The sequence below is a fragment of the Opisthocomus hoazin genome, chromosome 11 (genome assembly GCF_030867145.1).
Source record: "Opisthocomus hoazin isolate bOpiHoa1 chromosome 11, bOpiHoa1.hap1, whole genome shotgun sequence".
In the NCBI taxonomy this organism is placed as follows: Eukaryota; Metazoa; Chordata; class Aves; order Opisthocomiformes; family Opisthocomidae; genus Opisthocomus; species Opisthocomus hoazin.
The window spans coordinates 22,196,320-22,221,501 of record NC_134424.1 but is presented as its reverse complement, the minus strand read 5'-3'; the positions used below and the strand labels follow the sequence as shown (position 1 = coordinate 22,221,501).

At 47.1% G+C, this 25,182-nt stretch overlaps 1 protein-coding gene across 11 annotated transcripts in view; it reads right to left on the bottom strand.

The window, feature by feature from the left end:
* Nucleotides 1-25,182, bottom strand: part of WNK2 (WNK lysine deficient protein kinase 2) — a 121,236-nt gene that overhangs the window by 46,836 nt on the left and 49,218 nt on the right. For 7 of the 11 annotated variants that reach the window (XM_075433000.1, XM_075433003.1, XM_075432993.1 and 4 more), the window contains exons 6-13: nucleotides 19,893-19,981; nucleotides 18,852-19,071; nucleotides 15,842-16,130; nucleotides 12,648-12,844; nucleotides 9,896-10,048; nucleotides 5,840-6,034; nucleotides 4,214-4,738; nucleotides 1,552-1,761 (exon numbers count right to left, since the gene is read on the bottom strand). In XM_075433000.1, the coding sequence (XP_075289115.1) occupies nucleotides 1,552-1,761; nucleotides 4,214-4,738; nucleotides 5,840-6,034; nucleotides 9,896-10,048; nucleotides 12,648-12,844; nucleotides 15,842-16,130; nucleotides 18,852-19,071; nucleotides 19,893-19,981 (1,878 nt within the window). The remainder of the gene's footprint in view (nucleotides 1-1,551; nucleotides 1,762-4,213; nucleotides 4,739-5,839; nucleotides 6,035-9,895; nucleotides 10,049-12,647; nucleotides 12,845-15,841; nucleotides 16,131-18,851; nucleotides 19,072-19,892; nucleotides 19,982-25,182) is intronic. The other 4 variants (XM_075432995.1, XM_075432994.1, XM_075433002.1 and 1 more) reach the window with 4 other exon arrangements.

The window sequence follows — 25,182 nt, the reverse complement described above, 5'->3', positions numbered from 1 at the left end:
CGCAGTCAAGGCACGCAGCGAGCGCGTGGAAGCACGGGTACAAAAAAAACAAATCGAGATTGAAAAGATGGGAACTGTTACCTCGGGAGGAAAGGTAGCTGCAAACCGAGCCTCAAGAGGAACAACTCTGAAAGCAGAATTGCTGAGGGACATTTCTGTTCAGCAGGGGAGAACAAATCAGACTTGTTTACTGAAAGCTGGTACGAACGCCAGAACCTTTGTTTTGCTTTGCTTATGGATATCTATTAAAGAGTTGACGAGAAGGAAACGTTCTGTGACATTCTGTCAAGACTGAAGGTTAAACAATCGTGGGAGTGGAAAGAAAAGTCAAGACAGCAGACAGGAGCTGACAGTTTTATAAGAAAAACAATAAAATGTCTCTGGCTTATATGACCGTTGAGAGTTGGGAACGCCTACGAATGTCTGAAGAAACAAAAATCCCAGGGCCAGACTAGAATCCAGGCAATACAGGAGGATACAGAGCTAAGTGAAATGGGAACATGGCTCAAGCTGAGAAGCACGAAGAGCTTTTACAGCGTGAAGAATCACAGAATCAGAGAATGGTCGGGGCTGGCAGAGGCCTCTGTGGGTCACCCAGCCCAACCCCCTGCCCAAGCAGGGTCACCCAGAGCAGGCTGCACAGGACCACATCCAGGTGGGTCTGGAATATCTCCAGAGAAGGAGACTCCACAGCCTCCCTGGGCAGCCTGGGCCAGGGCTCCGTCACCCTCAGAGGGAAGAAGTTCTTCCTCGGGTTCAGCTGGAACTTCCTCTGCTTCAGTTTGTGCCCGTTGCCCCTTGTCCTGTCGCTGGGCACCACTGGAAAGAGTCTGGCAAGTGTCATCTTTTGTCCCAGGAAGAAATGTGTGTGTTCTTGGGTACTCTAAAGAGAGGCTGGGTGGAAGGAAAATGCTTAAGTATAGTTTTGTCTTGTATTATGGTTTGAAGGAAGTGACCATTTGATACTCCCCGTCTTGGGGCTGTCTGCGTCTGTGGATCCTTCAGTTCCATGTAACGACAAACTGGGGATGGGGAAGGGTAAGGTCCTTCCCAAATACTAGAGCTGGGGCTTTGGGGCAGTGGTGCTTCTCATACTGAGTGCATTGGGCAGGGAAGGCTATATACAACGGAAAATTGAATCAGATGAAACAGTTTAAGGCAAATGGTGGCTGGTTGCACAAGTGCTTGAGACATTTAAAACAAGACTGGACAAAACATGGATGAAACTCCCAAAAGCAGCTCCTCACTGCTCTGCAGCGCTTGAAGCAATATCTATCTCTGCGTTCGCGCTCAGCTACAGACATGGAGGGACTGCGTCCTGCCGCCTCACCGTGCCTTGGAGCCGCTTCACAAGGCACGACGCGGGGTTTCCAGCTCTGTTTGAAACACCCAATTAATGGCCAACCCACGGCCGCTGGCGCCCGGGGCGAGCGGCTCTCCGTGGCGAGGGGGGACGATCTCCCCGGGAAACAAGCCCGATATTTCACAGAGGAGCAAGGCAGGTGACGAAGGGGGAGAGGCTGGCGAGTTAATTTGAGGAGACAGCTCTACCTCTTGGGACGCCTCTGCGACTGCCGGGAGCTGCCGGGGCAGGTCGGGCTGCGGCAGGCCCACGGGCACGGGCGGGCTGGCTGCGGCGCGGGCAGGCAGCGGCTCCGGCTGCAGCCGCAAAGGCGGTGACAGGACTATCGAGGGTTGCACAGGCAGCACGGGCACCTGGGCTCCAGCTTCCACAGCGTACTGAGCGTGTCCGGGCATCTGCTGCAACACAACAGAGAGCTGTTACGGCGCGTCCCTGCTCGGAGCGCTCGTGACGCACACGGCAAGGTACCACGGGGGAAAAGGGCGAGAAGTCTGCGGCCGTGCTGCGTTGGCGTGGTCTCCGCTTGGAGAGGTAACTGCTCGAGAGTTTAAACTTGCTTTGAAATGACCAAATAGAAACAATAATCGAAGTATTCTTCCTATATAATGGTGATGCGTGTATTGCTCAAGCACAATTTGTAGAAACAAAGCTGTGTTTTGCTAAGGAATTAAAATCTCAGATTAAGAGTTCATTGTCCTGAATAGTTTCCTCTGCTTTCAACCAGCGTACCACAACGCTCACGCAGAGAAAAAATACACTCTACCCACAACCTAAATTTGGATTTAAAAAAAAAAAAAATTATCTGTTTTATATGTAGAACCAGCAGCTGGTACAGACCACACAAGTAACTTTTTTACTGACTACACACCAGCGTCCTATGGAAGACGTTGTTTCCCATTTCGTTTAAACATTTTCAGACCCAGCTTCACCCCTGATGTGCTAAGCACCAAGGCCCAGCCCTGCGGACGCCTCCTCGCGTCACGCGCACAGAAGAAGTTCCACTTCTCTCCGCGGATTTCTTCAGGGCGTTAGAAGAACTCGAGCGCGTAAGCGCTTTGTGGGACCTGGACCGACGCGAGTAGATGCCAGCTGCTCAGAGACCCTGTCGTTACTCTGCACAGCAGTTCTTTTGGGTTGCACAGTGCAGAACAGAACATTCTCCTCTTAGGTACATCGTGTATTTTTCCAGGAGGACTGAGCTTGCGGGAAGAGGAAAAAGGAAAGAAAGGAAAATACGGAAGAAAAAAAGCTTTTTAGGGCTAGGTAAAACTCTGCCCAGTTTTTACATTTTTAAAGTATCATCATCACCTAGAGATTCAGACTATTTGGAGAACATACTAAAAAAAAGTCAAGACTCCGATGAGAACTAGGCCACACAATTTCATTACTGCCCACTCTCTGCAGATTCTGGATATGAGCTGAAATTATTATTCCAAGTCTTAATGTGCATAAAAATAAAGACACAGCGGGCTTTGCACCACGTTAACAGTTACGCTAAGTGGAGGCTGCAGGACAGCAACTGGTGCACACTGCAGAAGAGCACTGCAATTTTTTTTTTTTTTAAATCTTGTGTCACTAGAATAATTCAAACGCTTCAATTTACCTGGGCAAAACTAAACTCCGAGGTGCCAAACATCAACTGCCAAAACAGCAGCGCACTGGCAGGCCTTTATTTAAGAGAAATACTTCTCCATTCAAGGTACTTTAAGACAAAGAACAATGTGTTTTTGAATACTCCTCTGCACTTGTCCATTTTGTTTCTAACAGCTATTTTTTCAAACCAAAAAAGCCCCGTGCAATTCTTCCACACATATTTGATGGATGACGGTGTCGGGGCGGTTTGGGAACACCAGCTCCGCGGTTCTGGTGCTTGCTGTGCGGAACAGGCCTGCTTCAGCTCCCTGCTGGAAACACCGTGGCTAACGAGCTCGGCGGTAACTGCCTCGGGCTCCACGTTGCCCGCGTTTTCACAAACAATATTTCTGTACCGAACACACGGCTGAAGAGAGAAAAATAAAAACGATGTGCTACTCTAAAGACGCCACGACATGGCAGGTTGAAAGGGGACGTTATGAATTTTAATCAATGTGTCACAGCGAAGCGACGTCATAGAGCACAGATTTTCAAGAATTTCATTATGAACAGATTTCGCGCGGACTGCGTTTCATCTTGTCACATTACAGATGTGGCAAGAGCAGTATTTACAGACTCTGTCAACAAGTCCTGAACCAGTTCTCCCGTAAACAGGGCTAACACTGGCAGCTCCAGTCTGTGCTTCATGCCTGTTAAGGGGGAAGGGTCTGCAGCTAGAACTCCTCCTCGCCTGACAGAACTCTTCCGTGCAGTTTTCCGGAGCCGTTATCGAACGGCCATTTCCCTTTACTCTTTTAAAGCCGTTCTACGCAGAATGACATGATGGGCTCGCCCGCTCCCGCCAGCTCGCCCGCGTTTTGCGACAAGCACACGGCAGCCTCCGTACGGACCAGCGCAGACCGGAGCGAAGGCATCGGCGAGGCTGCGGGGCTGCTGCCACAGCTCAGCCCTCTCCTCCCGCCGCAGGAGAACGACGGCTCACGCTTCTTTCTCACACGGGGTGGGAGAAGGAAGTGGGCATTCGACAACCACTCGTGTCTGCTTGCTCTGCAGAGCCCACCAGGCTATTCCCGACACCCCCTCGGCAGTCTCCTGCCCCTGGGTGAAGACCTCGCCCCGCTCCACTCGACGGCACAGCTCTAGCAACCACCTCCAGGACCGCGGTTGAGAAGCTTGCAACCATGGAAGCTTGCAACCATGGAAGCTTGCAACCACCGCCCTGCGGTCCGGCACGGAGACCCCCACGCCGGCGCTTACCTGGTGCCCCGTGGTGGGCGCAGGCAGGCTCTGCTCGGGAGGATGGATGACGGCGGGCTGAAGCGACTGCGGAGGATGCGGCTGCTGCGGCTGGGACGCTGCCTGCACGCCCGGCGCGTGGTCGCTCGGCATCATCTGCTGGAAGGTGGCCTGGTACATCTGCTGCTGCGGCAGCGGCGGCACCGCGTGACGCGGCGGCAATGCCGGCACGCCCGGCGGGGCCACCGCCAGCAGCGGTATCGTGGCAGCCGACATGTTTGGCACGATCGTTTGGCAGGGCAAGACCAAAGAAGCCACGGTGGTGTGAGGAAGGTTGAGGGCCTGCATGGGGAGGGCGGGGGAGCTGGGCGCCATGGGCAGCGCGGGGTTCATGGGGAGGCTGGGCAAAATGACGGCCGGAGCGAAATACTGCGAAGGAGCAGGGATGGGGGGCACGTTTGCAGCAGGTATATCGGAGAGGTTTGGAGGCAGGCTGTCAAGCCCTGCCAGAGGAGTAAGCGCAGGAATGACAGGAAACTGAGGAATCTGAAAAAAACATAACATCACATAAATTGCAGGTGCTTTCACCGATGGTACAAAGCAGTTTCATTCGCCGTACAGGTACGTAAAAAAAAAAAATCACTTGTGCCACGACGATAATTATGTCTGTCTGTTAATCACTTCCATTCATTTCCTGAGGTTTATAAACAGTAGTAAAAACTGATTTATGCTTAAATGATTAGTAAAAGAGAAAAACAAAGTTCGTTGCAGGGGGACGTTTTTATACCGTAGAAGCTTAAAGATATTTCTAACGCTAGCTGGAAGCCTTCAAGCAACATACTAATTACGAGCTCCTTTGATTTTAACAGAAATGAAAAGGAATCGGACCAGACAAAATGCAGAACTCTCTCATGCAAAACTCAGCGAGGCAGTTTAAAACCCTCGTCTTTAAACAAGTTGGCTGCAACCTGGGCAGCATAGAAGGTCCTGTAAAAGGGTGGGTTTTCTTTTTGTTTTTAGAATCAAAACCTCCCAGTGCCGTAAGCAGATTGTAACTACCCTGTCACGACGGAGGCAGCTTGCTGCTTCCCTTCGGCGCCAGCTGCTTCCCAGCCCGGTGGCTGTCACCAGCAAACGGCACCAAGCGAGCCCTCCGGGCCAGGGAAAGGGCCCGTCCCCCCCCCCCGAACCCACAAACGGGGTGGCTGAGGGCTAGGGAGGGGCGCGGGAGGGTCGGGGGGAAAGTCATGAAGCCAGAAGCTCAAAAAAAAAGAAAAAAAACACAACAGAAAACTGGGCAACTTCTCATGCTCTGAAGCCTGGGATGGGGGAGAGAGTATGCCAGAGGAGAAGGTGCAAAAAAAGAAATTTAAAAAAAATTAAAAACTGCAGTTATTGCAATTTTGTAACTGCCATTAACTGGCTTCTTCTAGGCATGACACAGGATTACTCACAATGGAGATTTTTTGCTTCACCAAACAAACAATAAAGAAACATACAGGAATTAGGAAAAAGCTGTATTCTCGTGGACTAATTAAACCGGCGCGCGTTCAAAATCGCCACACAAAACCCGCAAATGGCGTTAATCATTAGCGGGCAGGCTGCGCTCGGACGGCCGTGCCCACCCCCAGCTTCCAGCGGCGTTACCTGGGCAGGGGCCACGGGCGGGAGCTGCGGCACGGCCGGAATCTGGAGGGGCTTCAGGGGGGCACCGGCGGCTGCCACGGGCGAGCCCTGGGGCTGGTACGGCGGGAGCAGGCGGGCGGCGGGCGGGAGCGCGCAGGCTGGCTGGCTGGCGAGTACCTGCTGCAGAGACGCCTGCTGCGACAGCGGCGGCTGCTGCTGGGGGCCAGGAGAAGAATGGGGGGAAAAAGGGTTATTTAGCCTGTACGTCACCGAGGAACCGGCTCACCGGACACAGCCGCCCGCTTCTCTCTCTAGCTCAAGGCACAGAGTCAGAACAGAACTGTCGCTCAGAGCGGGGACCGGTTACAGAAGAGAAGGGCACTCTCACGTTCCATCAGGGGAGGTTCAGATTGGATATTGGGAAAAATTTCTTTACTGCAAGAGTGGTCAGGCATTGGACCAGGCTGCCCAGGGCAGTGGTGGAGTCCCCATCTCTGGAGGGGTTCAAAAACCGTGTGGATGTGGCACTTGAGGACATGGTTTAGCAGGCATGGTGGGGTTGGGGTGACAGTTGGACTTGGTGATCTCAGAGGTCTTTTCCAACCTTAATGATTCTGTGATTCTGTGATCAGTAACTGTGTTAGAAACCTCTCATCCCCTGAGAAGGGGCCTCAGAGGGCCAGAGAATGAGCAATCTGCATAGAGATGGATGAGAAGCCTCAGGCACGAACACAGATTCTCAAAGATGATGCGAACTTTACGCAGGGCCTCAAAAAATTAAAAAAACATAACAGAGAAGAAACGCATGAGGGAAAGCATGTGCCAGAGTAGCCGCCTGATCGAGCAGGTTTCTGTTCTCTACCTGAAGGTGACTTCAGGACATGGTTTAGCAGACACGGGGGTGCTGGGCTGACGGTTGGACTGGATGGTCTTCGAGGCCTTTTCCAACCTTAGCGATTCTATGATTCCTAATTTAAACACTGTACAAGAGCCCATGCTTAAAACACATTTAAATGCAAGATCCATTACCTGAAAAGACGAGTTCTAACTGTCTTGGAAAGGTTATTTGCAATGACTCAGACTCTTTAAATCCCAGAGGTTGTTCTAGTGGGCCCTGTAAAGTCCCCACCTACCAACTTCAAAGATTCCTACGACGCGGATTACAGCCAGCTGATCCTGGCATTCAAAAACTGACTACACAACGTAGCAGGCATTGAAATATACAACACTTATTGTCCAAGGCATGAGTAAAACGCAATAATTGGAGTAAAAGCTGGACCCCTGTTATTTCTGGAGGTGCTGCAGTAACAACGTGGCAGCCAAAAAAGCAGTTTTACCCTTCCAGGGAAAGCAGTGCTCCACTGGCCTGCCAGATTTTATACAGCAGAACAGGAATAGAACGCTGCATTAGATACTGCTTGCTTTCAGCTTTAACTTCCACGTTTTCCATGCTGCCGGTGTCTCCTCCTTCAGCTCCTCTAACAGATGCTGCAGGCACTTTACAAAACCCTGCTGCTTCGGAAGCGTGGCACCGAGGCACCGTGTCGGCTCTGGAGCACAGCACCGACCGCTCCACCCGGGTCCCGCAGCACGCACAGCCCAGCACCGTGACCGACGGCCAAAAGCCGACCGGAAGGTGAACAGCCAAGCATTGTAAGCTTTCGTCGTCGCCACTTCCACCGTAAACCCGTGTCGTAAATTTTGCTCCGCGCTGTTTTAGCGGCAGGATTCTTCAGCCAGTTTTTAGGTATTGATACAATAAAGCTGTAGAAGGCATATCGAGGAAACAAGATGCCATCCACCCTCAAACAGCTAAAATTCAACCACGACCGGTAAGCTTCCAACAGAAGGACTGGTGAACCAAAGGAGTATTTGGTGACTGGGATCGAGCGCCCAGGCTGAACGCACCGCGTGCCCCAAGCAGTGCAAGACACGCAGGAGATGGCACAGCACCCGCTCAGCTCCAGCAGCGTTTATTCGTTCTGCCACATTAAAAAAAAAAAGACTGACGGCGTGGCTCTGTATTGCTGTTCCTGCCATTCCAGCTTTTGGGAAAGCAGGGGCACTTGCCCAGTTAGCATCCCAGTCTCACAGGACCGGCAGCGCCAAGGCAAACCCGCGGCTTGGCAGAGCAAAGGGGCTGCTATGGAGCCCAGCCATTTTAAATTCAACTTGTGTATTACAAAATGCTTGTGGATTGGATGAGGCACAGGGAGAGGAAAAATATCCAAATGAATTATGTTAACTTTTCCTCACCACCTTAACGTTATAAATATCCAGATACCAAAACTGGGAAAAAGAAAAAAACAGATGAGGAGATGCAAAATTGATGCCCTGTGCCTGAGCCATCAGCGTATCTTCGTACCAGATCAATACACTCCATGCTGCTCGGCAGATGGATTTTCTCACCCTGATTTCCCATTCTTCGGTTGACCTGCCCCGCCATTTGTACGCACAAGACTGCAGATCTGTCTCTGCCGCTCGTGGCATCGTGCCCAGAGACTCTGGGGACACCAGACCTACTTCTGTCTCCGGGGCACAGAGCTGCTCTGCGCATGTCTGCACAGAAACTCCATCATTCTACCGATTTCTGTAACAATAGAACTGTAAAAAGCCAGTCTTTTATTGGGCTTTCTGGCAAGACTGGGAAGCAAAGACCAACTAGTTATTAAACCCTTTGCCTATCAGGGATAGAATCATTTCGAGAGACAGCACTGCTGTGAGGAAAGGGCGTGTGAAAAACTGAGCAAGTTGGGCAAATATTCTACTCCAAACCAGTATTTACTCACAGGGGAAGATAAAAGATTTTGAACTGTCGGCATAGATCTCCAGAGGCTACCAGAGAGATCTCTGCAACTGGGGAGGTCCACAATTTGTATAAGCGTCAAATTTGTGGCTGAGAGAACCAGGAGAATATCCCTGCCCATGAGCAAAAAACCTGACACATGGCAGAACTTCACATAAGCATATGTTTTTCGAGGAGACCAAATGACGTTGTTCTTACAATCTGTTCTTCCGAGAGCATCAGTGTGATGAAAAAAGGCAGCCTGTGCGATAGATGTTGATGACTGCAATGGTTTGAGATGTGATACGTGCCAGTCACGAAGCATACAGATGCTCCCCATCCCCGACTTCCACCAGAAGAAGTCAAGCTCTCGGTAGAACCACAGAAACGAGCCACGAATCACCACGCCGTGGGGGTCTGCGGCCGCACCTCGGCTGCTGGAGAGAGGGGTCCGGGGAAGGCCTTCAGGGAACACCGGCTTTGGGGGGAATTTGGTAACGCAGAATGCACAAAGGATTACTGTTTGGAGACAATTCAGAGAGAGACAGGCTCTCCTCCTGGAAGGTAAAGCTGCCAGCTGGATGCCCATACTGAACTATATTTAACATGTGTGCACAACTCAAAACGCAGCATCGCTGAGGACTCAAAGACAGTTGACACCAGGCAGCCTTTTAGAAAAAAGGTGCCAAATAATAATGCAAAATTAATAAAAAACTATTCGGTTTTTAAGTACAAAGATAGCACACTGAAATCCATGCAAGGCTTCAAGCTGATGCTGTTAATGCAGAAGAGAAGTCTTAAACTACACCAGGTCACAGAATCACAGAATGTTCGAGGTTGGCAGGGCCCTCTGTGGGTCACCCAGCCCAACCCCCTGCCCAAGCAGGGTCACCCAGAGCAGGCTGCACAGCACCGCGTCCAGGCGGGGCTGGAATATCTCCAGAGAAGGAGACTCCACAGCCTCCCTGGGCAGCCTGGGCCAGGGCTCCGTCACCCTCAGAGGGAAGAAGTTCTTCCTCGGGTTCAGCTGGAGCTTCCTCTGCTTCAGTTTGTGCCTGTTGCCCCTTGTCCTGTCGCTGGGCACCACTGAGAAGGTCATCCCAAAGTATCACACGACAGCTGTCCTCCAGCCCGTTACTCTTGTGTCCCCTAAACCCAGTGCCCTCTGCCCCACCCCTCAGCCCCTCGAGCAGCAGTCTGATAGTTGCAAGCCCCCAAAACTCGCTACAGGCAGGGGCCGGAGCAGAACACGGGATTAGAAAAGTGCTTTTTGGCATCAGCCAAGCTCTCACCTGCTGGCTGGCCAGCACGGGCTGCGGCTGCCCCGGCTGCAGGGAGGCGACAGTGCTGGGCTGGACGACGGGGAACGGCATCGCCGGCTCCGGGTAGTGCTGGGGCCGCTGCGGGAGCACCGCCGGAGCAGCCGGAGCCGCGGGGACGCCGGGCTGCGGGACAGAGAGCAATGCGTTAGAGGAGAGCACCCCGCACGGCAAGAGCCTCGGCAGCAGGAGGGTGACTGCAAGTGAACGGTCTGCTCGGGACTCGGTTCACAACAGAGGAGGGGGGAAAAAAGTATGAAAAATTATCTGCAACGAATAGAAAAGTTACTTAATCTAAAAATGGGGGAAATGTCGGCAAATTCGAAATAAGACAACCAAACGGCATCGTGTTTCCTGGTGGCAGCAAGCGCGCACACCAGTGCCAGCACGGCAAGCACACGTGCCGACAGCAACACCACGCCGCTAACCGGGGGGAACGGGCATTCAACTTCAGAGACTTTTGTAATTTCATACAGAATCTTTACCCTCCAAAAAAGCAGGTAATTTACTTGAAAGGGATTCCAAGACAACAAATAGAGAAATGAGAAACAGATTAAAACTACAGTGGAAAGGAAAACACACACACACACACAAAAGAAATTCGGATAAGGTTTGTAACAGCAGCACACTCAAACTTCAACTCAAATAAAAGTAGATAAATTAAAAATAAATAGTATGTCAGGCTGAGGCTCATAAGCCTTAAAAAAGGAATACTACTACAGCTCCAGTTATGTGCTGGTTATCTTGGTAAATAATTTCCCAGACAAATACAGTGATTTTTCTTTTTTCTTGGAAAAATGAAGGTTTTGAGTCAGACGTTTGTTTCCTATGTTTGGTGAGATTTTCAAACCTTGGAACTTTTTACCTAAGTTATCTCAGGAAGAAAAAGAATATGGAAACCCCACCAGAACATAAAATCTATGAGAAATATTTTGCTCGCGAATAAAGGTTATTGCCTTTCCAAACCCTCAATCATGGAAAAAGCAATGCGTTTAGGTTAAAATTACTGAAACCCATCAATGGGAAAAATGAGTCTACTCTAAAAGAGTATGCTGCACAGTTCGATTTCATCACAAAAATTCTGCTCCAGATGTGCCTTTTGCATGTTCTGTTCAGAGTTGCTAAGTTAGTGCTTCAGGTGAGCAGGAGCCGAGGAAGGCTGCATCCATCCCAGGAGAACTCACGGCGGAAAGGTGGCTTCCCCAGCGGAGGGAGCTGGCTGCGGATGCCAAGGAGGAATTTTTTCCTTTCAGGTAAAGAGAGTCACATTTCAGTGCATTCAAAAAACGACAGTTCATAATTTCTTGAAGGCATTTTGGAAAATATAAGGTAAAACCAGGGAAAATGATGCACTTCTCAAGTATGTGTGGGTAAATCCGGATCTAGCAGGAAAAAAAAGAAAACCAGCGGTCCTGGATTTTTTCTTCTCAGATAGGATGAAACAGAGAGAAATTAACCTACCACACCATCACTGGCATGTTTACCGGGCGGGCTGCTGCAGTAGGGCTGCGACCATCCAGGCACGCCAGCTTCTCCGCCCTCGCACAACTCGATGGCGTGCCAGTCGCAGGTCCCACGGGAGAAGAGCTGGCCTTTCGGCTAATTCTTCGTTTTAAAGACTCGCGCAACAGAGGCAGGTCTAAGCTGCTGCCATACGTCCCGCTTATTCAGGGAAGCAGTTGAGAGCTGGAGTTTTGTGGGAGCCGGCTGTCCGGGGCGTGAGAGCTCTGACCGGGGCACCCAGACTTCTCACCTTGGCCGGGGCTGGACTCGGCAGGCTGGGCACGTCCGCGCCGGGGCCGCGGCACGGAGCCACAGCACTGCCGAAGGACATGACGTGCCCACGCTCTGCCACGCACCGGGGGCTTGCGATCGCTCACACGTGGGTGCTCTTGCACCAGTAATTCCATTAACTGCTGTGGGTCGAGGTCCTGACAGCACAGAAACAGGAGCAAGCGTGGATGTCTGACTGGGCCACCAGTGCTGGATTTTGGAGGCTCAGCTGTGGACGTATGTTGCCAGCTCTGTGCAAGGTCAAATCCCAACCCAGCGCCAGAAAGGCAGCGGCAGGATATAAGACCTTTGTTACGACTGGGAGAAGTCCAAGGGGCTCTTGGACAAACGAAGGAGCAGTAATGGGTTCTCAAATACATCCATGAGTTTAAAATGAATCATTGCAAAGCTACTATGGCCTCAAGTTGCATCAAAGGAGGTTTAGATTGCATACTAGAAAAAAATCTCTTTACTGAAAGAGCGGTCAGGCACTGGACCAGGCTGCCCAGGGCAGTGGGGGAGTCCCCATCTCTGGAGGGGTTCAAAACACATGTAGCTGTGGCACTTCAGGACATGATTTAGCAGGCATGGGGGTGCTGGGGTGATGGATGGACTTGGTGATCTTAGAGGTCTTTTCCAACCTTACTGATTCTGTGATTCTAATGTAGTTCAGTGACACGGGTTGATAAGCAGTTTTTTGACTGAAAGCATGGCAGCTGCCAGGGAAGCATTTCTTCAGCACAGCAACCAGAGCTAGCCGTACACCGCCCGCTACGGGCACGCTTCAGACCAACTCCAGACACGTTACTGAGCAAGCCACCGTCCACAGCGGTGAGCGAGGAATGTATACGAAACAAGCCCTGGAATCCGTACCTACTGAAAAACCAGAGCATAAATGAGCCATTAAGCACGATCGCGGACACAAAGCGATTTGGCAAAGCTTCAGACTTACTGCCGAGGGCTGCTGGTAGTGCCCCAGCGGCTGCAGGCTGTGGGGCACAGCCTGGCTCTCGCTCAGAGGTGGGCTGTACACGCGCTGGATGGCAGGAGGGACCGGCTCCGGCAGCGACGAGTAGACGACGCTCTGCTGGCTGCTTTGGGAGTCCGAATAGACGGTGGACCCCTGGCCACTGTCAAACGTGCTGTCGGCTGAAAGAACAACACTTTTTATTGAAAGCTCAACAACTCCAGATGTCCAAGTAATGATTTTAGAGCAAGGTCAACACTCGTTTACGTCATTAGCATTTTTACTACCCTCGCCCTTTCCATTATATAAATAAATTATACAACACAAACGTTATTTTCTACAAAAGGCACACACTGCTTCTCCTGAGCCAAAAACCATCCCCACGGGTCTCTGTGCATGATATTTTAGGCACATCGATATTTCCTTTAAAGGGCATAAGGTTGACATTAAGGATTGCAGACGTTTATAGATTTTATAGGATGAAAGGAAACTCCAATCGCGATGTTCATAGCAGATCATGGAGACTTTCAGAGTCAGAACTCCCAGGGATACACCAACTAACACCTTTTGGTTTTTAGTAGCACTTAAAATTACCAAATGCTTTATACTTTACGCTTTATTAATTCAGCAAATCATACCCTACTTGAGTATATAGCAATACCTCAAGAGGAACAGATAACAAAATAATCTGATGTAGTGATTTAGGCGTACCTTTCTCATACAGAGCATTGGCCCCACTAACCCGAAAACTGCACAGCCCCGGGGACTGGGCAAGCATTGTGTCTTTCGTCCAACAGAAGTAAAACGGTACCACTCAGTATTACTGACTTAAAAATGCCTTGTCATGATTTCTGAAGCCTGTAAATCACAGATGCCCAGTTCTTGAGCATAAGCTACTGTATTCTTCATTTGAGAAATGAAATGAGACAATCAAGACTAAGTACCCAAAAGACAAATAGCTTGTAACACGAGATCTAAAACTCAAAACTCTAAGGCAACTAACACAGTTCCAAAAAAATGGCTCAAGTTACAGCAAAGTTTAAATGCTGTTTCTTTTCCCGACACTTTCCATCTCCTCTTTTTTTCCATATTCCAAATAAGGTTTTACTTATTCGGCTTTTAAATACCAAATTTTTTTTTTAATAGCAGTAGAGATGACATTTCTTCTCAGCGTTCACAAACTATTCTCCCAACTGTTTTTTTTGCAAAATTAAACTCCCCTCTATATTTATCCAGCTCATTTCTAAACAGAGTCAACATGGCCCTGTTCTAAGGAGGCAGCGATTTCTGACACATACAGACTTCCATTTTATTACTAACAATTATTTAAGATCTCAAAGGAAAAAAAAAAAAAGAGTAAGACAGTAGAGTGCTAAAGTAAAAGCTGAGTCAACCTCAGATTTTTATAGAATGACATGAATTACACACATCAAGTTCTTAACTCACTTTTTCACGTGTGACCTTAGATTGCTATATGAATTGGTAGAACAGGAATTTATCAAGGTCTTAGGCCTAACACTGCTAAGAAAATGTTCAAAGACGTCTGACAGTGAATTGTCAGATAACTCCAAGTGTTGGTTAAAAGTTGAGGAGGAGTAGGAAATAAACTGGGGGCTTTATATTTAGTATAAAATTCTGCCAGCTGATGTCCAACAGAAGCATGGGAAGCACAAGCAGCCTCATTGTATCACAGGAACAAAAAGAGTCCTAATTACTGTGTTTCTCAAAAGGAATTAGATAGCATGAAATAAGTACATGCTCCAAAAGAAGGAAATTAAACAAATTTAGCTTCAGAAAAAAAAGGCTTTGTAAATACTGCGATATTCTGAGAGTTATGCAAAACCGGCCATTTCTCATCTCTCAAAGGTTTGTTTTCTTGCAGAGGCATGCTTGGTTATTTCAGTATTCAAAGCAGATCTCTGTATAGCAGTTTACACAATACCTGAATTAAAGCAGCAGCTGTCTCTCTGCTAAAGATAATGCATCTTTAATTTAAACATGCTGACATAAAAGTTCAGAAGAGTAAAACAGAAACATTATGATAATAGTTTTGTAGCAAAATACGTACATCAGATTTTATCAAAAAAACTGGCTAGAAAAAAAAAGAACTCGAAATTTCAAATCTTCCAAGCTAAAAATACCTGGCAACATTTCCTTCAAGATGTTTAAAAGTATAAATAGATGAATATTTCAATGCCAGAGCTTGACTCGGTTGATGACAGGGGACAGAGACAAGTTTCTTTAGGGAAATAAAACCACTACTTCCTCAGGCTTGGCTGTTTGCTGGAGATAAGTCTGATGCTCAGAAATAAAATGAAGAAACAAGCAGCTCTGCAAGGAAAGCCAGGTAGTTTCTTCTTCAGAGATAGACCAAAATCTTTGAATTTGGAATTGAAAAATGGAATTGGGAAAATGCCATTAAAACAGGAGATGTACATCCACCTCTCTTGAAACCACCCGGCAACCACTCTTGAATCAGTCCCAAGCTGAACGCAAAGAGCCAGCAGATCATCGGCTCACAGCCACCAGAGCCTGGATGAATGAGAACAACCACCGACTCCAACCCGCCGTAACGAACTTCAGACCACTCTGTCGCTGCCCGGCCATGAGCTCAGGACGAACCAGAGAGCCTGGAGGAACGGCGAGCACCTCCATCATCCCCCAAGGGCCCCAACCATAACTGCAGCCTCGACCAAACCACAGCTGCTATTTCCCATAAAACAAGGAAATCCTGAATTACACCAAAGATGGATTTTTTTTTCCTGCTGTAGATCTTGGCACAGCTTCACAAAAAACTTCACGCAAGAGCAACTCGCAAACCGCAAGAAACTGCAGCGCTGTGGTTTCAGCAAGGTTTGCTTTTGAACAAACACCTCCACGCTGCCAGTGTCGTTTGAAAAGCCACCAGCCGCCCTGACCGCTTTGGTGCCAATTCAACTCCCGCAGGCTCGGAGGCCGGGTTTCGCACAATCTTCGTGTCGAGCCCACCACCTGGCACAGAAAACACGCGTTTCTTGTGTCTAGCAGCAGGTCTCCTTGCTTTTCCATTTACCAACACGTTTTCTGCATCTATTGCCCGAGACGCTCATGCTCTCTGGGCGCAGCTCCGCTTGCCGCCGAGCTCAGCCAGCCGCTGCTCCTGACCCGCGGACACCCACCACCCCCGACGGCAGACTTACAGGCGACGGACGCGGCGCTGGTGGGCAGGTTCTGCTGGAAGGGGTGCTGGTCCGCCTCGGGCTCCTCCGACTCCGACAGCGCATGGTGGCCGGCGTGGGACAGGTAGGTGACCTGGACCTGCTGCGCATGCGGCGTCTTCGCCTTCTCCAGGCACTCCGAGTCCCGACGTTCCTCCGACTGCATCCGAGGCCAAATCCTCTCTCTCCTCCACAGGATCAGTGCTACTCTGTCGCGTATTGACTTCGCAACGATCTTGAGATCATTTTCATGAAAAAATCCAGAGTCAATCTACAGAGGAGGCACAGACTTAGCAAGATTATGTGCGCACACATGGGTATCACTCGAAGCTCTCCCTAGCAGAGCAAACAGCAGTTTGGAATAACACAAATTACATATTTATTCTTCACAAGGACAGGAAGTCAAGAGCTTGATGGGTTTTTTTTAGAATAAAACTTCTATCCCTAACACATTTTAAAACAACACTATGTAATTTCTAAGACCTGAATAGATATCGGGTCATTCTATTCACAGGTTAATAGCCACCGAGAAAAGAGCAAGTTTAACTGCAGATGGGTTCCCTCCCCTTTGGTTTTTTTTTTTGGAAAGACAAACAGAAGAGTCAAAACACTAAAACACCTTTGAAAAATGCTCTTTGAACAATGCAACTGGAGTAAACCATACTACGCCTAAATCAGAATTTATTGTCTTAACCTTTCCATTACACACAGTTTCCCAAATTGCTGGGCTTGATATCACAGCAAGTCATGAGAGAAAATATGTTAACAGAATTCCATCTCAAATTAACTGCTCTTAAATGGTCAAGTCAGTCAGTATCGATCGGCTTTTATACAGAAAAAGCCTGTCATTGAGTCAAATGAGGACTGTTCTTTTGACCGAGAAGGGGACCAGGCTTCCTCAGAACTCAGCTGCTCAGCAGATGAAATGGAAATTCTTCTTTGTGCTATTTCTTTGCATAATCTTCTGCAGCAGAGGGTATGAATTTCAGTTTAATAATGACCTACCAGAGCTCTGTCTGCTCTCCCTACATTCCTAGCGTGCATATTCTGCAGATTTGGAAGCACTTGCACACATGGAGGAAACCTAGAGGTTTTCATTCTTTGCTCTTGCCCAAACATGAGACAGTTTTACAGCTTAGATTATTGCTGTTTAAAATTAATAGGTGCAAAGCAGCTTAAAATACAGCTGCCGATGGATATGGGCATTTTCCACTGCCTGTGCCCGTAGACCTTAGTGCCACCCCCGAACCGACGATCCAGCAAATGCCAGCAACAGCAGGGAGTTACTGGCAAGAACCACACAGGTCCAGAGAACCTTGTATGGTATTAACTGACCTGCCCGGCAGACTCTCCATGATGAAGCTTAATGGGGAGGCACTGAAAACCTGTCACATTAACAATTTTTTTTTCCAACAACTCTTCTTCCTACACCTCTATATTAGAGAACGGTTAAAGTTTAACGAAGACACACTATTTTACAGTACCCACCAGCTGTGAAAGGTAACTTCAGGCTGCAAACCCACCAGACCATTTTAAGTTCCTTTTCCCCGCATCTTTTGGACAGGCTGCAACGCCTGACTATGGCCAACCATCAATAACAACAAATGACTCCCCGCACTCGAAGGTCTCCTGCATTTTTCTCTTCCACAGCACATAAAGCAACACACATTGACAAAAGCACGTGGCTTTGGCGTTCCACCATTCATAAGGGCTAGAAAAAGGCATTTAGGAATAAACGTCTGCCTTTGCCTGCCCCCCAGCAGCCTCGAGTTTGAGAGCATTTCCCATGCAGTCACTTAGGCAATAGCTAATGCAATAGCAAAACATCGGTTTTAGAATTATTTGGGAAATTGTATAGTACCACAGTAGTTTTAAAATTGTTTGGGAAAGGGTATAGCATCACAGTAGTTTGGGAGTGATCCTTCTAGCTAAACTTTTTACTTGGATTATTTCCTCTTCAAAACAAAATATCACAACTAACTGCCAAGTAACCTACAGAACTTCATAATTCCAAATATTTCCATAAATACAAAAATGCAAAATATAACAGCAACTGAATTCTGACAACTGTCAGAATTTCTCCCCCTGAATTTGGAGAACATGGTGATGAGCCCAGGCATAGTACGGGAACATTACCAAAATCAGCACCTCCTAAGCAGAACAGGAGCGGTGATGACAACACCATTAAATGGCAACCCTTGGGATTTAGATAATAGGAACATTTCTGCAAGCACAAGAAAATGCAGACCCTTGACTCAGTGCTTACTGATTCTGCTCCACAGCATTAGAAAACCTGAACAACTGCAGCCAAGACATCATTAAAATACGAGTTCAAGGACTATGTAGTGGAACTGGAACATAAAATAGTTTTTCTAACAAAACCCCACAAGTTATAAAGATACAGAAATTCACAAAGTTAAATTTGGCTGCTGAAAAGCCCGAAGCCGACACCTAACTCTGTGCAGTGAGCTTGAATCCAGTTTGCTTGGTGATCGAGCGGCCCACCACAGCCTTTCCTCAGCTACATTCCTCCTAAGTAACACCGACAGCAGAGATGGAAAGAAGCGTTTTGAGGAAATCAGTGCCGAGTATTTTGTGATTGAACTTTCAAACTCTCCTAATTTATCTCAAGCTGCTGTCTGAAACTAAACAGATGCCAAACAAATTTAAAGATGTTCAACAGCTAACAGAAATTGGCAAAAGACTTTTCAAACTACAGAAGCAGAAGAGACCTCTGTGGTCCCTCAGCTATTTGAAATGCTGTTTCATGCATCTGTTTTCATACTTGGTAAGCAGTATTCTTCAGTTATTAGTTCTTCCCCATTTACCCCTTTCTTGCAGCATTCATTCTAAAAATTAATGCAAACTGCTTAAACTTGACACCTGGAATGGTTTAAGCGGAAGTTATTTTACCAGATTTGCTCCTGCTGTCCTTTGAGATTTACACACTACTTCACATATACACATCTTTGTCAGGAGAAGTTTATTTTACCATTTCTTGTGCAACATCATCAGGAGTTTCCTTCTCCAGATCAAAAGTAAACTCAATGGCTCCATTATCTTTGGGTTTTCCTTTCAGTTTCTTAGGATCTTCTACCCAGAGTCTTAAGGCAATAGAGGATTTCCTACCATGGTCTTCTTCTGCAAGTTCCACTCTTACCCCAGTATCTTCAGCAAAAAAGGCATGGCTTAATAAATCTTTAATTTCGTATCTGCAATGGATATAAAGAATATTCAAACACCGCAAGTCTTCAGTAATTTCAAAGAGGTTTGTGACAAGAAACTGCTGTTAAAGGCGAAAACATTTACAGCACGTTTGGTGTTCATCCTAACAAGTTTGTGTTCTTAGCAAAAAGACAGTATTTCCAGTGTTATGGAGAACTACTGAAAAAAGTGACATCTCTTATTTCACAAAGCTTCAGCAATATTCATACGCCATAAGCATGTACAGAAATACAGACTATAGCTTTGCTCAACTTTTCTTGAGTATCTGAGCTCAGAGAGAGCTGAAAAAGAGGTTCCCTCTGGGCAGTCAGTCGAGGTCCCTAAAACCTGTTTGTGAGTTATGAAATGCCAAACACTCAGTATAAGTAGATCAGGTTTTAAAACCAAAGCTGGAAACAGGTACAAGGAGTTTCTGTACCCAGCAGCTAAGGAGTCAGTGGAATCTGCCGAAACAGCTTGCGGTGAATCCACCGCTCGTGGCTGACCCCCGGCACGCTCCATGCTCCACGCAGAACCTCCCGAGTGGTATTTTACAGACAGCTAGGCCAGAACACATGAGGCTCACATGTCCACAGCAGTGCTTTCTGACCCTGTTCTTTACAGCTGAGAGGCTGAGGGACACAACCACGGCATTTATTCAATTACCCTGACATTATACAGCAGGAAAGTAGGCATTTATATTTGTACTTCCATTCTGCATTTTCTCCTGCACAGGGGAGACCCAGAGGCCACAACAAAAATCCACGGACAGCTTTGAAATCCCTACATACACATTGTTTAATACAAAACTTGATTACGTGAAACAAACCTTTCTTCTTTATTTTTGCAAATGCACTCCCCAATTATCTCCTTAATTTCAGGATCAGTAACTTTCTCAAAGCTTGCTGGCTTTATACCCTAAAAGACAGAGAAAAACAATTTAGTTTGAAACAGAATTACATTATACCTCCTAATTAAAGGATATTTTCTGTACATTTTATAGTCATTTCAGCCTTTGGAGTAACTAACACTTAAAATTGCTAGTCTTAATGTAAAACAGAATTGAGGATTTAGGGCTACCACATTTCTAAGTACCATTGTACTTCACAACAAGCACACTAGTTTGTAGACGCACTCAGCTGCACCCAGGGAAGATCTCCCTTTTTCTTTACTAACCTTTGCAAGCCTTACCTTTATACCCTCCCTGGGGACTCTGAAGTCAATATTCAAGAAACAGCCAATTTTAAATTTTCAAGATAACTCTTTTCTTAAATTATTCCTTTTATGTTTTTTTTTCCCTAACTCTCAAAACACTGAATGAATAAAGACAAATAATCATGTTTTTCTCCAGATAGCCAGTTTCAAGAATGAGTCAATATACTTTGGAATGTTAAATATTCCTGTTTCCCACAAATCTTATGCTTTTCTATGCCCCCAACACCCTCCAACACCCCCACCCACCCCCCCCCCCCCCCCCCCCCCCCCCCCGAAAAAAAACCCTAAACCAAGGAGGGGAGCAGAAGAATACACCCAACAGCTCTGCGTTGCTCTTGTGTTTCCCCAGCACACTGTCAGAATCTCATCGGGAATGAGCAGCAGAGCAGGCGTAACCTCTAAATCAAGTTAAATCTCTGTCAAATGCCAGTATTTTTGCTGGGAACAGTTTAGATTGGGAACAGCCTCTCAACTAGAACACCCAGCCGTTCATCATGGAAGGTGACTGCGCGAAGCAGAATCCGCTGCTCCACGTTGGCAGCTTCGGCTCGACGTGGCTGAGATGGGGTAGTCTGCAGTTCTTTTAGGTTAGGTGGAGTCATTTTAAGATGTGGAGGATTTAAAAGTAACACACACACGCTTCTAGGGCAGTCACAGGCCATCTCTCCCAACTTTCTAATACTTCAGGACCAAGCTCTTATCTCAGCGTAGTCCTCCTCATGGTACATAGCCTCTTCATCAAAACAACACGTGTGCCACCAATGTAAAGAGAGGCTGTAGGAAAAGCAGTACGCAAGTTCTCAGGCTTAATAACAGTTTGTATATTATGTCATCTTTCTGTACACATCATCAAAAGACACGAAAAAATAGCTACCGGGACCACCTGGGCGGTTAACACACTGCTGCAGCTGCACATTTTCTAAGCCCAGGCTGGCAATTTCTTCTGGCACCAGGCTGCGGTCCGGGAGGAAGGGATGTTCCGTCAGGAACAGCCGGCATTCGGGCGAGGCCACCCTACCGCTCTCCCTGCCCGAGGACGTGGGAGCAGCGAACAGCTGCCCAACGTCGGTAACACCGGTGACTCCTTCCATTCAGTTCAGCAGGAGACTCCCTGTGAATGCTCTGCACTTGTACGTTCAGCTATAGAAGAGCAGCAATACAAGAAGTTATCCTTTTTTTGTGATGTTCAGCTTAAATCACAAAAAAATCTATTCTGTTTTAAAAACACTTAACATCTCTACCTACTAAAACAAGATGCATACAGATGAAAATCTGACAAAATTAATTTGGGAACAGATTCTGCAGTTAGACCCTATTACTTAAGGACCCAAGTATTTCCAGTGAACCAATAAGCAGAATAAAAAGGAAACATGATTTCCTTTATCTAAAAAAACCCAGAATCTGATTAAGCACATAACTGAATGGGATTCAGACATCTCACTCCACTCAAATCCTTTTAAAGTTTCACCCTGAAAGAACAGTAAATAACAGATCCTGCAGTGCCAGAAAAGGAGGCCTGAAGTCCTGGGGAGTGGACTTATGGCTCACTTGATATTGCCTTGGATAAAAAAAAAAGAAAATATGTCTTTCAGAAAGTGTCTGCAAGTACTGCAGTGAATTTAGTCTTGAATAAATTTTATGGGTGAATTTCAATGAGAGCTGGCACATCTCTGAGAATTGCTGAATATTCCAGCAGCAGATTATACTTTTATCTTTTTATTAACATTCTGTTGCCATTCAAGCCTCAAATCAACTTTCAACTTGTATTTATTTATTTCAGGTCAACCACTCCCTCTTTGTCTTAAAACTCAAGAGTAAAATATGTGATTCAGAAATTTGGAAAAGAAAAAAAAAAGACGGAATAGTCATACAAAGACTCCGCTTCCCAGTTTTGCCTAGGCAGAGAGCTCGACCCATTCTTGGGGGAACAAAACAAAATAAGCCATACATGTGGCTGGCTGGGATCCACTAAAAAGAATTATTTGCTTAAGCAAATCACGAGATGAGGGTTCAAGTCATGTATATTAGAAAAGTGGGTCAAAATGGTAAGGAGTATCTAGCCTACCAAAGCCCAGGCTTGCTCAAAACAAGCAAAAAACACACCATGGCGTGCCAAGAGCGTTTCTTAAGAGAGCTCCGATACCTGAATTAGAAGTGAAAGAACACAAAGTAGTACCAAAAGGCATTTTTAGCATGAGCCCTCCGTACCCTAAGAGACTCTAAAGCTACAGGAGCCTATCATGTTCTCAGATGAGGAGGAGTTTGAAGAAATCTTTGGTAATTCACCATGGAAAGCAACAGGACTAATCTCTACCTTTTCGAGCACTCCAGTTTGCTATAGGATACCACTGGTTTCCACCTTTGTGACACTCATCAGTGGGTAATAAAGCCCATCATCTGCTGTAGTGTAGCGTTCACTGAAAAATACCCCACCAACGGGTATCAATTTAACTAGGAAAAAACCCACAACCCCCAAAACACACCAGAAAAATCCCAACAAAGCAGTAGAGGCAACTTTCACCCTACTACCTGCAGAGCTTTCAGCTACCTAGAGGAATACATTGCTGACGTGTCTACGCACTCAAGGGAACCTGCCAATTGCTTTCTGTAATTGCAGAGCGCTTCATGGCTATCTTAATACAAACCAAACGTATGAGACACACAAATAGCATAAGGCGTATCACAGCACCTCTCGATTTCATTTTCTTTTCCATAATTCACAAAAAAATCTCCATTAACGTAGCTCGACTGGAACTCAGCCATGGCTGGGATGGAGCAGGGCAGGGCATACTGGGCACCCAGAAATCCTGTTTGCCTGAAAACGGTCCTTATGACAGATCCCTAATGACTGACCTCGATTTTTGACCTTACAAATTGCTTCCACAAAAAAAACCAAAACAGCAGCTCCTTCAAGCACCATTTTACTGTCGACATCTTTCGCAGGAGCACTGGCTCCTCTCCGCACATCGATTGTATTCGTCCACTGAACAGCTCAGCCATGAATAGGTGACTAAAACAAACAAGGACAAACCATGCACAGTGAAGTACTGAACCGAACCGCTTGGCCGAAGTGTTTTCTCAACGCCCATACGCTGCTGTCTGCTTTTGACTCTTCACGAGCACCTCCGAGGCCATCTCACCGTAACGCTGCAACGCCTCCCTACAGCGCTCTGCCCCGATGACCAACGAGCCTCCGGGCAGCGAGGGAAACACAGGGTGCTGCCTGCAATCAAAGGACTTGCATCTCGTTCATCCATACAAAGCCATCCACCCATCTTTCCTCAGCATTCCAAAGGAAACGCGGCACCAGAATTCAAAGTGTGTTAGCTATGGAGTTATCCACCAGCTTGAAATCTGTACAGCCGTCTTGTAAAGAAAAGTAAATTCAACCCCACTGCACTGGAAACGCAGGGCTGACTGGCTGATGCAAGGTGCGTAGGGATGTTTTGCATACAAATTCTTTAAATGCTAATACATACATCTAATCCAAGAGCAAAACGGGAGAAGATCAAATAGCCCTTTTGAGAATTTCTCAGCCTTGAACAGGATGATTTACCTCGAATCCCTCACCACCACTTAGTCCCCTCACCTTCTTTCTGAAGGGCGTGGATCTGAAACACATTGCACTCCAGTGTATGATATTTGAGTGTACAGTCAAGCACATATAGGACATGAAAATTTTAACCTTTATGTTGGGGGCAAAACCACACAGCTTGTCTTTCAGAGGTCTTACAGCACCTGCTTGTCCCTTCCTCATCAGCAGAGCACACGTTTGAACGAGTAACACCTAATGCTTTGTAAGCTGCACAGCGTACGCCAGACAAGCCAACGCTAAGCCTGACCCACATCAGCCTGGGATTTCTCTGAAGGCTTTCCTTTCACCTTGGAGGTGCCCTCCTGGTCTAGACATAGTCTGCTTTGGACTAAAACTCCGCCTTCTACCTGGAGGCAGTCTCTAGACCCATGTAGCTCCCGGAACAGGAAAGAACCTCTTCCTCCAAAACAGCTGAAACCACGTTGCCAGCTGAAATTCCACCCTACCACACACGCTCTCTGATGCCAATGAAGCGGAGGAGAAGTTCTCAGCTTTGTCAGGATTTTGCTCAGCAGCGAGATTGCTGTATGCAGTTATAAACTCATTTCTGTTTGACTCCAAAATAGTACTCAATCCTAATGCTAATCTAAGAAGATTATCTGCAGATCTAAGAAGATATCCGAAACACGCAAAGTCAATGCAATTACATTCACACCATTATTTGTCTGTTATTGCTGTGCTACAGCTGTAGAATTTATTCTGTCTGTATGAGCAATACAGAATAGAGCCCGCAAACGCCGAGAAAATGTTCAATACATTTCTAAAAAAGAAACAACATGAAAACTCAAAATGCAAAACCGAACACTATAAACACATGGGCTGTTTTAAAGCACAGGTTTGTGCTGTGAAACCCAATGGGGTCACCACAAACCCCTGGCAGATACAGCTGGCATGCATTCTCCAGTGCATCAGTGAGAAAACATTGGACCGGAGCCGCACGGGAAGGTCACAGACCCTGCGGCTTCATCGCTAAATATGCCTATTGTCTACATCAAAATCACTTGGCAGAATGACTAAACACAAAAAAATCTGACTAAGAAAAACCATCAAGTTATGCATGAAAAATGAGATTATGGCATCAGAATGAAGGTCACTGCAAATCTGCTGACCAGGAAGTCACTTCCAAGTCAACTGCAGTAAATGTGGCTTGGACCTGCTGCTTGAAAAATGTTTTCTATTTATGTTACATATCCATTTTTTCACTGTTCACGCTCCACAGTTCAGGCTGAAGGGGTAGAAGTGACAAGTGGTAACAAGCACGTCTCATCTGGCAAAGAAATGAGCCCCTCTACCATCGGGGCCATGACTG